The sequence below is a fragment of the Cyprinus carpio genome, chromosome B19 (genome assembly GCF_018340385.1).
Source record: "Cyprinus carpio isolate SPL01 chromosome B19, ASM1834038v1, whole genome shotgun sequence".
Taxonomy (NCBI): Eukaryota; Metazoa; Chordata; class Actinopteri; order Cypriniformes; family Cyprinidae; genus Cyprinus; species Cyprinus carpio.
Genome location: NC_056615.1, coordinates 5,430,034 through 5,442,901, shown reverse-complemented (window position 1 = coordinate 5,442,901; position 12,868 = coordinate 5,430,034). Strand labels below are relative to the sequence as shown.

Here is a 12,868-nt window from a genome sequence, read left to right as displayed (position 1 = left end):
TTCAAGCATTCATAAACAATTAATTGTCAGAGCTGTGTAGATTACTCACAAGTTGTTGTCCAAATTGCATGACAAAAATGGAAGTTAGTAACATAATCCATTAGTCTATATTACACATTTTAAGTAATCAGACTACGTTCTGATTACTCTTATCTATCTATATCACACTGATTTAAATAGGATAGTCTTGTGTCATATCTATATAAAAATGCGAAGAGTAAGAAAATAAACTCCATTTGTTGTAATTAACAACATATAGTGCATTAAACATAACATTAAGTCAAGGTTTCCCAAACTGGTTCGTAAAGGAACTGCAGGATGTTTGAGACTTTAATGAAAAGTTTATAATTAGCCTAATTAAATTATAAAAATGTGAAGAAAAAAAAAATTTTTACATCAAGTAAATGGGTGAAAGAGTTTCAGATGACACCGTTTGGGAATGCATGCATTACATGTAAATAAGAAATAACATGAATTTGAGCAATTCAGTGTGTTTGAAAGCTAAAAGGCCCTCAGATGAAATAGTTATGCATGGTGAAAACCTAATTCAGATAAAATGTGTTCATCACTAGTTGATGCAGTCTTGAAACACTTCTTGAACCTGAAATGATTTTTATAAATCAGCTTTCAAATGCTGTGTATCCACCTGACTAGTGACTGACCTCTGTGTGGATGTCCACAACACTGGAAGACTTTCTGAGTGTATCTATAAGCAGCAGGCTATTTTAGAAAGGAACATTTAAAAGATGAAAAAGGGGAACTAGGGAGAATCAATAAATTATTAATAATATATTGCTATTGTGTAAATAATAGGTAGCCTAATCAATAAAAAAAAAGGTAACTAGTCTGATCACGAGCATTTTTAAATGTAATTTAATGTAATTACAATTACTTAATTTTTTGAGTCTAATTACCTATAATTCAGGTTACATGTAATTAATGACTACCCAGCACTGTTAATTGTAGAGTAAGTTAAATGCATTGAAATATTTACCGTATGAAATGTATTCTCAAACAAGTTATTGAATTAAGGTTTTACTTAAATGTATCACTTAAATCAAATAACTATTTCTAGACTTGAAACCACTTGCGAAACGGAACTGACGTTTGGTGGATGACGTTGACGGCGCACCATGGCAACGCGCTTATGCTCTCGCTTCAGACTCCAGACAGAAGAGATTGAGCGCGCTCACAGTCAGACCCTACAAGCGGAGATTTGCGAACTACAGCGTTACTCTGCGCTGGACATACGCAAGATATCACAACCGCATTACTGAGTACGTGTCGTGTTGTTTGTGCGCTTCATTGTTTCGTATAAACATTTGCTTCACGGGGAAAAGTTGAGGCTGCGCAGCGCGAGCGAGAGGATGCTTGAATCCATTGAAGGTACAGGTGAGTCTGTCAGTATATGATGTTACAACAGTGTTCTTCAGTGGATTGCACAGATATAATTACCTACTGCTTTAGGGAGTTGTAGAGGACGTCTAAGTCTACTTTATGCATGCTACATGATCATCCAGTGAAACCCTTATCATAGACAGACAGTTGTATGAGCTTCTTCACTAGTTTGGCTGTGGCTCTTCTACATCAGTGCACCTGTCAGAGCTGTTCTCTATGATAAGGCCTGGGATCATTTCACAGAGGCACGTGGACTTGTGCTGCCACTGTGTGCCACATGACGTAACACTGATACAGTAAATGCATCCTTATTCTGTCCTCCTGAGATGATGTAATAAATACATCACAGTACATTTATTTATTTAGCAGATGCCTTTCTCCAAAGTGACGAATGTGGAACAGACGGGGATTACGAAGGCCTGCAGGATCATTGAATGCAGAGCATGATTGTCAAGCAGTACCTGTCATGCTGAATGGGGAATATTATTTGTTGTGCTTTCTAATAGGATTAGCCTGGTCTGTGAAGACAAATCACTAGACAGTGAAAGAGCTGCTTACAGCGTGCTGCATTTCACTTTGCTGTTCGGATCTGTTTCTCATATTTTGCTGGATTCAAGGTTAAGTGGGCGAAGGATATTTTGTTTCCAGGGAAATGGCGGACGCAACACTGAATTGACAATTACAGGGCTGGTCCCAAGTTTAGGACCAGCAGCATTTCCTTTACTTGAAATTCCACCTGGTGCTCTCTGTTATCCCATCCTAATATATTTTGATATTGTCATGACAAAATGGTGTTGTTAGTTGTAGTACTCAAGACTGAACTCCAGAGTTTAAGACCATCTTTTTCTTGTCATGGACTTTTGGACTTAACCTTATTCTGGTCTTTGACTTCACGCGGATAAGACCCTTTATGATCTTGAACACGTATACACCTCACTTCTGGTCTCAGACTTGATTCTAAGCAACCCTCTTCTGGTGTCAGACTCGACTCAGATGTGACCTTTTGATCTCGGTCGCTATCCTCTTATGGTCACAAACTTGACTCGGAAGCCACCTTCTTCTGGTCTCAGATTTGACTTGAAGAAATCCCCCTCTTCTGGTTTTGAACTTGACTCGGGCATGACACTTTTCTGGTCTGAGAAATGACTCAACTTGATTTGCCATAGACTTGACTTGAAGTCCCATTCTTCTGGTCTCGAACTTGACTCGGGCATGACCCTCTTCGGGTCTGAGAAAGGACGTGACTTGACTTGCAATGGACTTGACTTGAAACCTGGTTTCAGACTCGACTTGAAGTGACCCTCTTTTGGTCTCAGACTTGACCCTCTTCTGGTTTGAGAAATGATGCGACTTGATATGCGATGGACTTGACTTGAAGCGACCTTCTTTTAATCTCGGACTTGACTTGAAGCGACCCTCTTTTGATCTCAGACTTGACTTGAAGCGACCTTCTTTTAATCTCGGACTTGACTTGAAGCGACCCTCTTTTGATCTCAGACTTGACTTGAAGCGACCCGCTTTTAATCTCGGACTTGACTTGAAGCGACCCTCTTTTGATCTCGGACTTGAATTGAAGCAACCCTCTTTTGGTCTCGGACTTGAATTGAAGCAACCCTCTTTTGGTCTCGGACTTGAATTGAAGCAACCCTCTTTTGGTCTCGGACTTGACTTGAAGCGACCCGCTTTTAATCTCGGATTTGACTTGAAGCGACCCTCTTTTGGTTTCGGACTTGAATTGAAGCAACCCTCTTTTGATCTCGGACTTGACTTGAAGCGACCCTCTTTTAATCTCGGATTTGACTTGAAGCGACCCTCTTTTGGTTTCGGACTTTGACTTAAAGTGACCCTCTTTTGATCTCGGACTTGACTTGAAGTGACCCTCTTTTGGTTTCGGACTTTGACTTAAAGTGACCCTCTTTTGATCTCGGACTTGACTTGAAGCGCCCCGCTTTTAATCTCGGACTTGACTTGAAGCGACCCTCTTTTGGTCTCGGACTTGACTTGAAGCGACCCTCTTTTGATCTCGGACTTGACTTGAAGCGACCCTCTTTTGGTCTCGGACTTGACTTGAAGCGACCCTCTTTTGATCTCGGACTTGACTTGAAGCGACCAGCTTTTAATCTCGGACTTGACTTGAAGCGACCCTCTTTTGGTCTCGGACTTGACTTGAAGCGACCCTCTTTTGATCTCGGACTTGACTTGAAGCGACCCTCTTTTGAACTCAGACTTGACTTGAAGAGACCCTCTTTTGATCTCGGACTTGACTTGAAGCGACCCTCTTTTGATCTCAGACTTCACTTGAAGCGACCCTCTTTTGATCTCGGACTTGACTTGAAGCGACCCTCTTTTGAACTCGGACTTGACTTGAAGCGACCCTCTTTTGATCTCAGACTTCACTTGAAGCGACCCTCTTTTGAACTCGGACTTGACTTGAAGCGACCCTCTTTTGATCTCAGACTTCACTTGAAGAGACCCTCTTTTGATCTCGGACTTGACTTGAAGCGACCCTCTTTTGAACTCGGACTTGACTTGAAGCGACCCTCTTTTGATCTCAGACTTCACTTGAAGCGACCCTCTTTTGATCTCGGACTTGACTTGAAGCGACCCTCTTTTGAACTCGGACTTGACTTGAAGCGACCCTCTTTTGATCTCAGACTTCACTTGAAGAGACCCTCTTTTGATCTCGGACTTGACTTGAAGCGACCCTCTTTTGAACTCGGACTTGACTTGAAGCGACCCCTCTTTTGATCTCAGACTTCACTTGAAGCGACCCTCTTTTGATCTCGGACTTGACTTGAAGCGACCCTCTTTTGAACTCCGGACTTGACTTGAAGCGACCCTCTTTTTGATCTCAGACTTCACTTGAAGCGACCCTCTTTTGATCTCGGACTTGACTTGAAGCGACCCTCTTTTGAACTCAGACTTGACTTGAAGAGACCCTCTTTTGATCTCGGACTTGACTTGAAGCGACCCTCTTTTGAACTCGGACTTGACTTGAAGCGACCCTCTTTTGATCTCAGACTTCACTTGAAGCGACCCTCTTTTGGTCTCGGACTTGACTTGAAGCGACCCTCTTTTGAACTCGGACTTGACTTGAAGCGACCCTTTTTTTCTTCTCAGACTTGACTTGAAGCGACCCTCTTTTGGTCTCGGACTTGACTTGAAGCGACCCTCTTTTGATCTCGGACTTGACTTGAAGCGACCCTCTTTTGAACTCGGACTTGACTTGAAGCGACCCTCACACCCCCCTCACAGACAGCTGCGACGTGGCCTGACTTTTTTTTTCTTCTCAGACTTGACTTGAAGCGACCCTCTTTTGATCTCAGACTTCACTTGAAGCGACCCTCTTTTGGTCTCGGACTTGACTTGAAGCGACCCTCTTTTGATCTCGGACTTGACTTGAAGCGACCCTTTTTTTCTTCTCAGACTTGACTTGAAGCGACCCTCTCTTGATCTCAGACTTCACTTGAAGCGACCCTCTTTTGGTCTCAGACTTGACTTGAAGCGACCCTCTTTTGATCTCGGACTTGACTTGAAGCGACCCTCTTTTGATCAGATGTGACTCATCTGATCTCGAACGCAACACTTTTTTTGTCTCAGTCTTTATTTAGACATAACCTACTCAAGTCTAAGCCTTGAATCGAATGAGCTGGTCTCGACTACAAGACAGCAATTCACTGTAGTACATCTTTATTATATTTAGTATGTATATTGTTTTTTTTTTTTTTAAATGGTCTCCAGGAAACAAAATGTTAAAGAAGAATCACCCAAATATGTCTAATTTGTTCAAGCCATAGTCCTTTTATGCCTCCCTGGCAAAGAGAATTAAGAATTGAGTAGATTATTGTAGTACCCCATCTTTTGCCTTTTCCTCCCAGGACGGCTCCATTGGACAGATATGTAAATGTCTAAGAGTTATGTCCTAAGCCCCATGGAGAAACCTGTGAGCCCCAGTCAGCTGCGACTGGAGCACATATCCTCCGGCGTTCTGAAGGACCTGTTTAACACGGCCTCCAGCAGTTACAACACGCTGCTGCAGAAAGAGTCAGATGCTCAGGAGAGCCCTAAACACTCCTCCTACAAGTGCCCCAAACGAGTCTCCATGGCAAGGCATCGCAACAGACCCTTGCTGACTCTTGCACCTCTAACGATGAGTGGCCTGGCTTTTGGTTGCAGAGACAGCAGGCACGCTCAGTCGGTGTTCTCGTGTTTCTCCACCAGCAGTTCCAAGCAAACTAACAGCATCACCATGCTGGGCAGTGCCATCCGCCTGTCGCCTGGACCAATCCCCAGGCCCAAAAACAGCTGCACAGCTGGCACCAAACTCCCACAGCTGTCCAGAGTGCTTCCTGCTGTTCGTGATGGAGAGAACTCAATCAAGAAGCTCTGCATCCTCACTGCCATAAAGCCATCAAATGTAGAGAAAGAGAAGGCCAGGTTTTTCAAAGCAGACTTTAAATACAATCCTCAGTTTGAGTACAGCAACCCTCTGCCTCCACAAGTTTTAGCAAAGCACAGCACCGCTTCAGACCGCTTCCTCACACAGGTGAGTGCCCATACTCTCACACAGAACAGATTAAGGACCTTGACTCGGTCTCCACTGTTATCCAGTCACAGACATACACTTGTTCAAAACCGGGCCCGAGGCATATGGTGATTAGATATATTTTGAAGCATGGCAGCTGTTTTTAGCTGGTCAAGTGCTGGCCCTAAGCATTAGCTCCTGCTCAGGACCAGCTCATAACCAGCTTATAACCAACTAAGGACCAGCTTAAACCAGCTGTCATGCTTCAAAACATGCCTAATCAACATATTGCTGTTGGGAATCCAGTGATTTCAGCAGGAATCATTACAATTGGGAAGACAGAAGATTCACCATTGCATATTTTGAAATGGGTTTGACACATGAATTCGTCACTCTAACCAGTCCTACTACACAAGGGAAGGGAACCTTAATAATTTAGGCTCACTTAGGCAACAAAAGATTATTTATGAAATTTCAGCATTACCTCAATCATAATCTCATAACCCAACCTAAGGCCCACTGGTCTAACTGAAATATAAATGTACCAGTTTACCCTGCTGCCTTTCTGAAAGCATAATTATATTGCAAGTTTGCAACATCTAAATATATAAGAATTATTAATTCTTAAAATGAGAACATTTTTTTAAATTTAATATTGAAGTGTTGTAAAGTAAAACATTTACATTATAATCAAAAATCTAAAGTGCAATGGTATCTGTTTGTAACAGCATAATTTATCTGTAAAAGTTGTCTCCTGAGTGTTTGCTGTCGTCTCAGGCTGTGCGGATCATGGAGTTGGCCTTGCAGAAATACGGCTCCTATGAGAAGTTTGAACAGGCTACTGGAGGAAACCTCCTCACCAAGAGCCGCATCTGGTACCATGTCAAAAAATACATGGAGAAGGAAGGATGCATGGGAGAGGTGAGAGAGCGAGATCATTAAAGGGGTGGTTCATTGCGATTTCACTTTTTACTTGTTAGTTAGTGTGTAATGTTGCTGTTTGAGCATAAACAATATCTGCAAAGTTACAAAGCTGAAAGTTAAATGCAAACTTTTAAAATTCTGGCAGTTTAATGCCTACAAAAATGGCTAGTAGGGACTACAAGAAGTTCTTCCCGGGTTCGTGACATCACAAACCCAGATAAACCCTGCACTTGGGAAAAGGCAGCAAATTCACAGTTTGTTAGCTTCACTTTTAATTCAATCAAAAAATCTCAGAAACATCAAAAACAGTAAATGAAATCATATGAAATCATTTCTCATTTTTTTAATGGTTTTGAAAGAAGTCTCTTATGCTCACCAAGGCTGCATTTATCTGATCAAAAATACAGCAAAAATTTTTAAATACAATTTATTCGTGTGATTGAAAAGCTGAAATTTCAGCATCATTGCTCCTATCTTCAGTGTCTCATGATCCTTCAGAAATCACTCTAATATGCTGGTTTGCTGCTCTTACTGACCCCAATCTTTTGAATGCTTATTGATATGATTCTGTTGATATTTTCTTGAGTGTGTATGTAGAATTTTCTCTCTCTGCAGATTGTGGTTAATCTCACGGATGACCTCCTGTCCAGAGCATCTATGACTGTAGTGAACAGCAGACCTACACTCACCATTAACATCTCTACTGCCAGAGAGCAGTGGCTGGAGGGGATGCTGAGGCATGAAATCGGTGCGTGCTTGTCTGTATCAGAGTCCTCTGAGTCCCATTCAAGTCTTACATGATCCACCAGCTCCACTCCCTTGTGCTCTGTACTGTGGATCATGTCTCGGTCACTCTAGAAAAACCAGCCGTCCGTGTCTGCAACAGCTTGTGTTCCTGCTGTCAGGGACTATTACACCCTGAGCGTATCAGAGCTCAGTGTTAGGACCACAGTAATTATACTCCCACGCTGTGTGTTCTCGCTCTGCTTCACTTTCTCTGTCGGTCTGCTCAGAAATCAGGGGTTGGCTGCTGGAGACTTGAACTAGCAATTGTTTGCAATGTTTTGGTAAAGATATGTTCAGTAGTCACAAGTGAGTGCCTTGTGAAAAAGAAGTGTGGATAAGTGTACTATTAATGCACTAAACATACTTGCAGATCATATAATAATAAAATAAAAGAACACTTAAGTGCACTTAAAGAGAGACACTTTCATGAATATGTTTCTCAACACACTTAAGTACATTTTTCAGTTCTACTTTAAAGTACATTTTAATTTATTATGTTTGCACTTATTTTGATGTGTTGACTAACATACTAAAGCACATGGAAAGTAGTGATTTATTATAATTGTAACTTTCATGTGTTGTTTAGTATAACATTTAAATTTAATATATTTTAAATTTAGTGAATTGTAACTTCAACATAAATGTGTAATTGCAAGTATTAAATTTTAAATACATGACAATTTTCAATAAAAATTAAAGCATATTTTAGTTTATCATAAATGCTTATCAGTATATTCGGCAGTAACTTCAACCATATTTCAATGACAGTATAGGTAATTATGAAATTACATATAAAGATGTACTGAAATCCTACTTTAGTGGGTCAAAAAAGCAAAATGCATTTAATATCAATGTAAAATATTCTACATTTTAATTTTAATTTGCTTATTACAAATTAATGGTTCTTCAAATATTATTGCAAAGAGCGGGGTCTCCTCTGTATAATATGACAACAATGAGATTCATTTGGGAACTACAAATAATTAATAGTTATTAGTCATTTTGATGAAGTTTGATCTTCTGTAAACCCCTCTACAGGTACGCACTACTTCCGTGGCGTCAACAACAGTCACCAGCCATGGGGCAGCAGCGGTGGCAGGAAGAAACACAGTCTACGTCCCATCAACCCCACTGAGGAGGGTCTGGCCAGCATCCACAGCGTGCTCTTCCGCAAGGACCCCATGCTGTGGCGCGCCGCCCTGCTCTACTACACCGTCTACCAGGCCAGCCGCATGTCCTTCTCACAGCTGTTTCACAACCTGGGCCGGTTCCTGCATGACCCCAACACGCGATGGGACTACTGCGTCAGAGCCAAGCGAGGACAGACCGACACGGCACTGCCAGGTACAGCATGATGCCGATATCTGAGCAGGGTGGCTGAGAACCCGTATAAATTCAGTTTCAATTCAATTCAAGTTTATTTGTATAGCGCTTTTCACGATACAAATCGTTGCAAAGCAGCTTTACAGAATATGTAAGTTTCAATTTGAAAGTTTCTACATTATATTTAGTAGTAGCTCATTAGTGGTGACTATGTCAAGTTGATGTCCATATGGCAAAAATGTACAGTAAAATTAATGCAGTTAGTTAATGTAATCAGTAAACACTATTAACTGTGATGAGTATATGCTGTGATTCAACTAATAGCAAAATTTGGTAGTTTTGTATAATGTCGATATATATTTGATGTCACACTGTTTAATTTAAAGATAGCAAAAACACATGCATAACAATCGCTGAAATTAAAATTATATTTATATTACGTAAATTTGCTAAATATGAAAAAAATTATAATTTGAACTTGAAAAAAAATAAGTAAGGTAAAGAGATGTATTTAGATGGTGATGTCTTGATTCTGTAATTCTATTGTAGTATTCTTCACAAATAAAGAAATTCTTATAAATATGAATAAGAAGGATGTAAGCAATATAAGCAAGAATTGCCGAACAATGTCGATAATTAAAAAAAATCCTAATTATCGGCCGATATATCGGCCTTGGAAATATATATCGGTCAGTGATTCTAAGGCTTATGACATCTTACAGAATTATAATTGTTTATGCATCTAAATACTAAAATATTTTTGTTATTAAGGTTGTTTTGGTAAGGACCAGGTTTATCTTGATGGCATCCTGAAGATCCTCAGACACAGAGACAAGATTGACTTCCAGCTGCTCATGGCTCTGGGAAAGGTACTTTACTGACACACTTAACTTGATTTATTTGCTGCAAGATTAATTGAAATGAAAGCTAAATCACAATATTTAATGAAATAAATAAATATATGTGCTGATTTACATGTGAGCAGCTCCTAATTCAAGTTTTAGCATCTCGGATGGATTCACGGTGAATGCTGCTCCATGTGATCTCCATCTCTGCATCTCCTTTGAGTTTGAGTGTGTTTAACATGCATTTGAGAACAAGACATGAGCCGGCCATCTTCACGTACTTGCAATGAGAAGCTTTAAGGGCTTCCTGCGGTTTTACGTCAAAATAAAAGTTTGATAGTCTAACAATTGAAAAACTGCTCTTACATTTTTTTCCCCAAATCATACAGCTTTTAACTTTTAACTGTGTGTGTGTTGTGCAGGTGTCGTATGAGGACGTGGAGCGCCTGAAGAGTCTGGCTCTGATGGAGCACGTGCGGATTCCTCACTTCCTGCAGGACCGAGCGCGCTACACAGAGCAGCTTCATAAAATCATGGAGGTCAACCAGTTAACCGATGAGGAGCTGTGCATACTTATCTGAACACGTGACCTCTGACCTCCAGCATGAATCTCACAAAACCTGTCCAGGTCATACATTACCATTCATAAACAAAAACAGGTTCAGGTCATATTTCACTAAAAACCAAAGAAAGAAAGATTAAATTACTTTGAGCAACTAAATTCTGCTTATTTTTAGAAGCATTAAATATTTGTGAATTTTAAATTATTTTAATGACACTTAGGGCCTTTCACCTCAGATTCTTGTAATTCCTCGTACCTCATTTAGCATACATTTACAAAAATCTCATTTTGATTACTTTAATGTGAAAACGAATTATATCACAGTCATTAATCATTACCAATATTACAAAATGTAAAAACAAATCACCAAATTTCAAAATGTTACAATGCAATTTTAGCACTAAAGTTTTTTTTTTTTTGATGAGTTTTGCCCTGAGGTAGGTTGGAAAATAAAGAGATTTCTCAACAATCAGTCTATATAGGGGCCTATGGAGCTTTTTTTGTTTTTGGTAAAACTTGTAATTTTGTTTTTTTAGCCAGTGCAGAGCATTAAGTCCCTTCTAAAGGTTCTCAGGACATGTGCTTTCTCTTTTAGGGGATACTGAGGGGCCAAATAACAGATTGCCAAAAATTTATATGTACTACAAGATCCTTAAGCTGCTTATTTCCTGAATTTTTATGACATTTTAATCTTATAAACTGCTTATATAATTGTTTTTATGTTTATGATGGCATGTATTTTACAATATAACTTGTGGATGATTTGAATTTCAAACAGCTGATGATTACACAAAGAGTCATTTTCTGGGTGCCAATATGTCAACCTTTGTTTAAAAAGTGTCCTTCATGGAAGCAGACCGTCCTAAATGTCACAATTATAGAGTCTCTACCTTGACTGTACTGTTGATGTGTATGACCTTTGACCTTGCTCTGTTCCTGCCACTTTCCCATAGATCAAAAAGCACTTTAAAGTTGCCTATAAACTGATTTCATGGCCCACAACAACTTCTCAATATGATCTTAATATATCTAAATTAATAAAATCAATTCATGCCTTGCATTCAGACAAGCTCTGTTCAGATCTTTGTTTTAAAGCATGTTAAATTAAATTAAATTTAAATTATTTCAGATTTTTTTCAAATATAGTTTATTGGTTCATAGGAAGTAGCTTCAGCTTATTCTTTTTAGGTTGTCTCTCGATTGTCCACCACAATTCATTACTTAATCTTAATGTTTTAAGATTATTATTAAGATTTATGTCAAATATGCATTATTGTTTCATGGGGACATTAAAGCCAGTGAACTTTAGAAATGGCATCAGACTGCATGTAAGCACAGGCCACTCGAGTTTTAATTACAGGTGATTTTATCCATGACTTCAAACAAAGTATGCTCATTGTTTACAAGTGAGCAATGCTCAAGCTCCATTCCCACAATGCTCTCTGAAACACACGGTGAGTGATCTTTTGGCAAACTCTTTCCTCAGGTGTCTGTTCTCACATGTCTTAGAAACCAGAACACCTGCTGATTGACTCTTACAAGGACAATTTTCAACAGTTTTCAGCTGCGCTTGCAACCCCCCCCACACACACACACATAAACACAGGCCCCATTAATCTCTACGAGGTCTTCTTGGCTTTCACACTTCCTGCGATCTGTGGGATTAAACAGGGATTGCGGTGTCATGTGGACATTCATGACACTCATAACATATGAACAAGTTACCATCATTATATATGCTTAAAAATGCAATACATTTTTATTGAGATATCTGAGATCTGAGGCCTATATTTATCTTATATTATACTCATAATCACATAATAATGAGAGTATAAAATCATCCCGTCCTTGTTACATCAGCACTAAATAATATTGTTTAAAAAGGCTAATGTAATCAAAGGCATTTTATCAGAATGGAGGATGAGTTTCACTTAAAATAGTTGATTATATTTATTAATAGGAAATCAAAAATGTAAATGAAGCATTTTGCAAATTGTCAATTAAAATTAATGTTAAAAATTGTATAATTATAAGATTTAAATACTACTTTACTAAATTACATATAAATAATTTATTATTATTTTATTTTGACAGCTGCTCTTTTTTTTATTAATTTTCCATTTAGTTATAAAAATGCACATTTAGGCAGTAAAGGTAAGTGGCCACTAGAGGACACACTGGACCACTTTTCTGCCCTGCCAAAATAAAATAAAACATAAATCCTTGTTTTAAATGTCTTTATGGCTGTATATTTGTGTGCGATGTATATAGAACATACTGTATATATTTGATTTGACCTAACATGCAAATTTAAATATGCACAGCTGCACACTGTGAAAATAAAACAAGGGCTTGCATTTTACATGCTTCACAACATGCACATTAAAGGGATACTCCACCCCAAAATGAACATTGTCGTCATTATTCACTTACCCCCATATCATTCCAAACTCGTAAAAGCTTTGTTCGTCTTCGGAACACAATTTAAGATATTTTGGATGAAAA

At 39.1% G+C, this 12,868-nt stretch overlaps 1 protein-coding gene across 1 annotated transcript; it reads left to right on the top strand.

The window, feature by feature from the left end:
• Window positions 1-821: 821 nt before the first annotated feature.
• Window positions 822-12,332, top strand: LOC109049236 (uncharacterized protein KIAA0895-like). The gene is made up of 7 exons (XM_042745401.1): window positions 822-1,392; window positions 5,277-5,944; window positions 6,701-6,844; window positions 7,445-7,595; window positions 8,672-8,977; window positions 9,728-9,825; window positions 10,224-12,332. Exons 2-7 carry the CDS (start codon window positions 5,303-5,305, stop codon window positions 10,380-10,382), a joined length of 1,500 nt encoding a protein of 499 aa, XP_042601335.1. The 5' UTR covers window positions 822-1,392; window positions 5,277-5,302; the 3' UTR covers window positions 10,383-12,332.
• Window positions 12,333-12,868: the final 536 nt, after the last annotated feature.

Coding starts and splice junctions, on each gene's coding strand:
- LOC109049236 (XM_042745401.1), top strand. CDS start 5,303: ATGTCTAAGAGTTATGTCCTAAGCCCCATGGAGAAACCTGTGAGCCCC. Junction 5,945..6,700: donor CAGACCGCTTCCTCACACAG/GTGAGTGCCCAT, acceptor CTGTCGTCTCAG/GCTGTGCGGATCATGGAGTT. Junction 7,596..8,671: donor GATGCTGAGGCATGAAATCG/GTGCGTGCTTGT, acceptor ACCCCTCTACAG/GTACGCACTACTTCCGTGGC.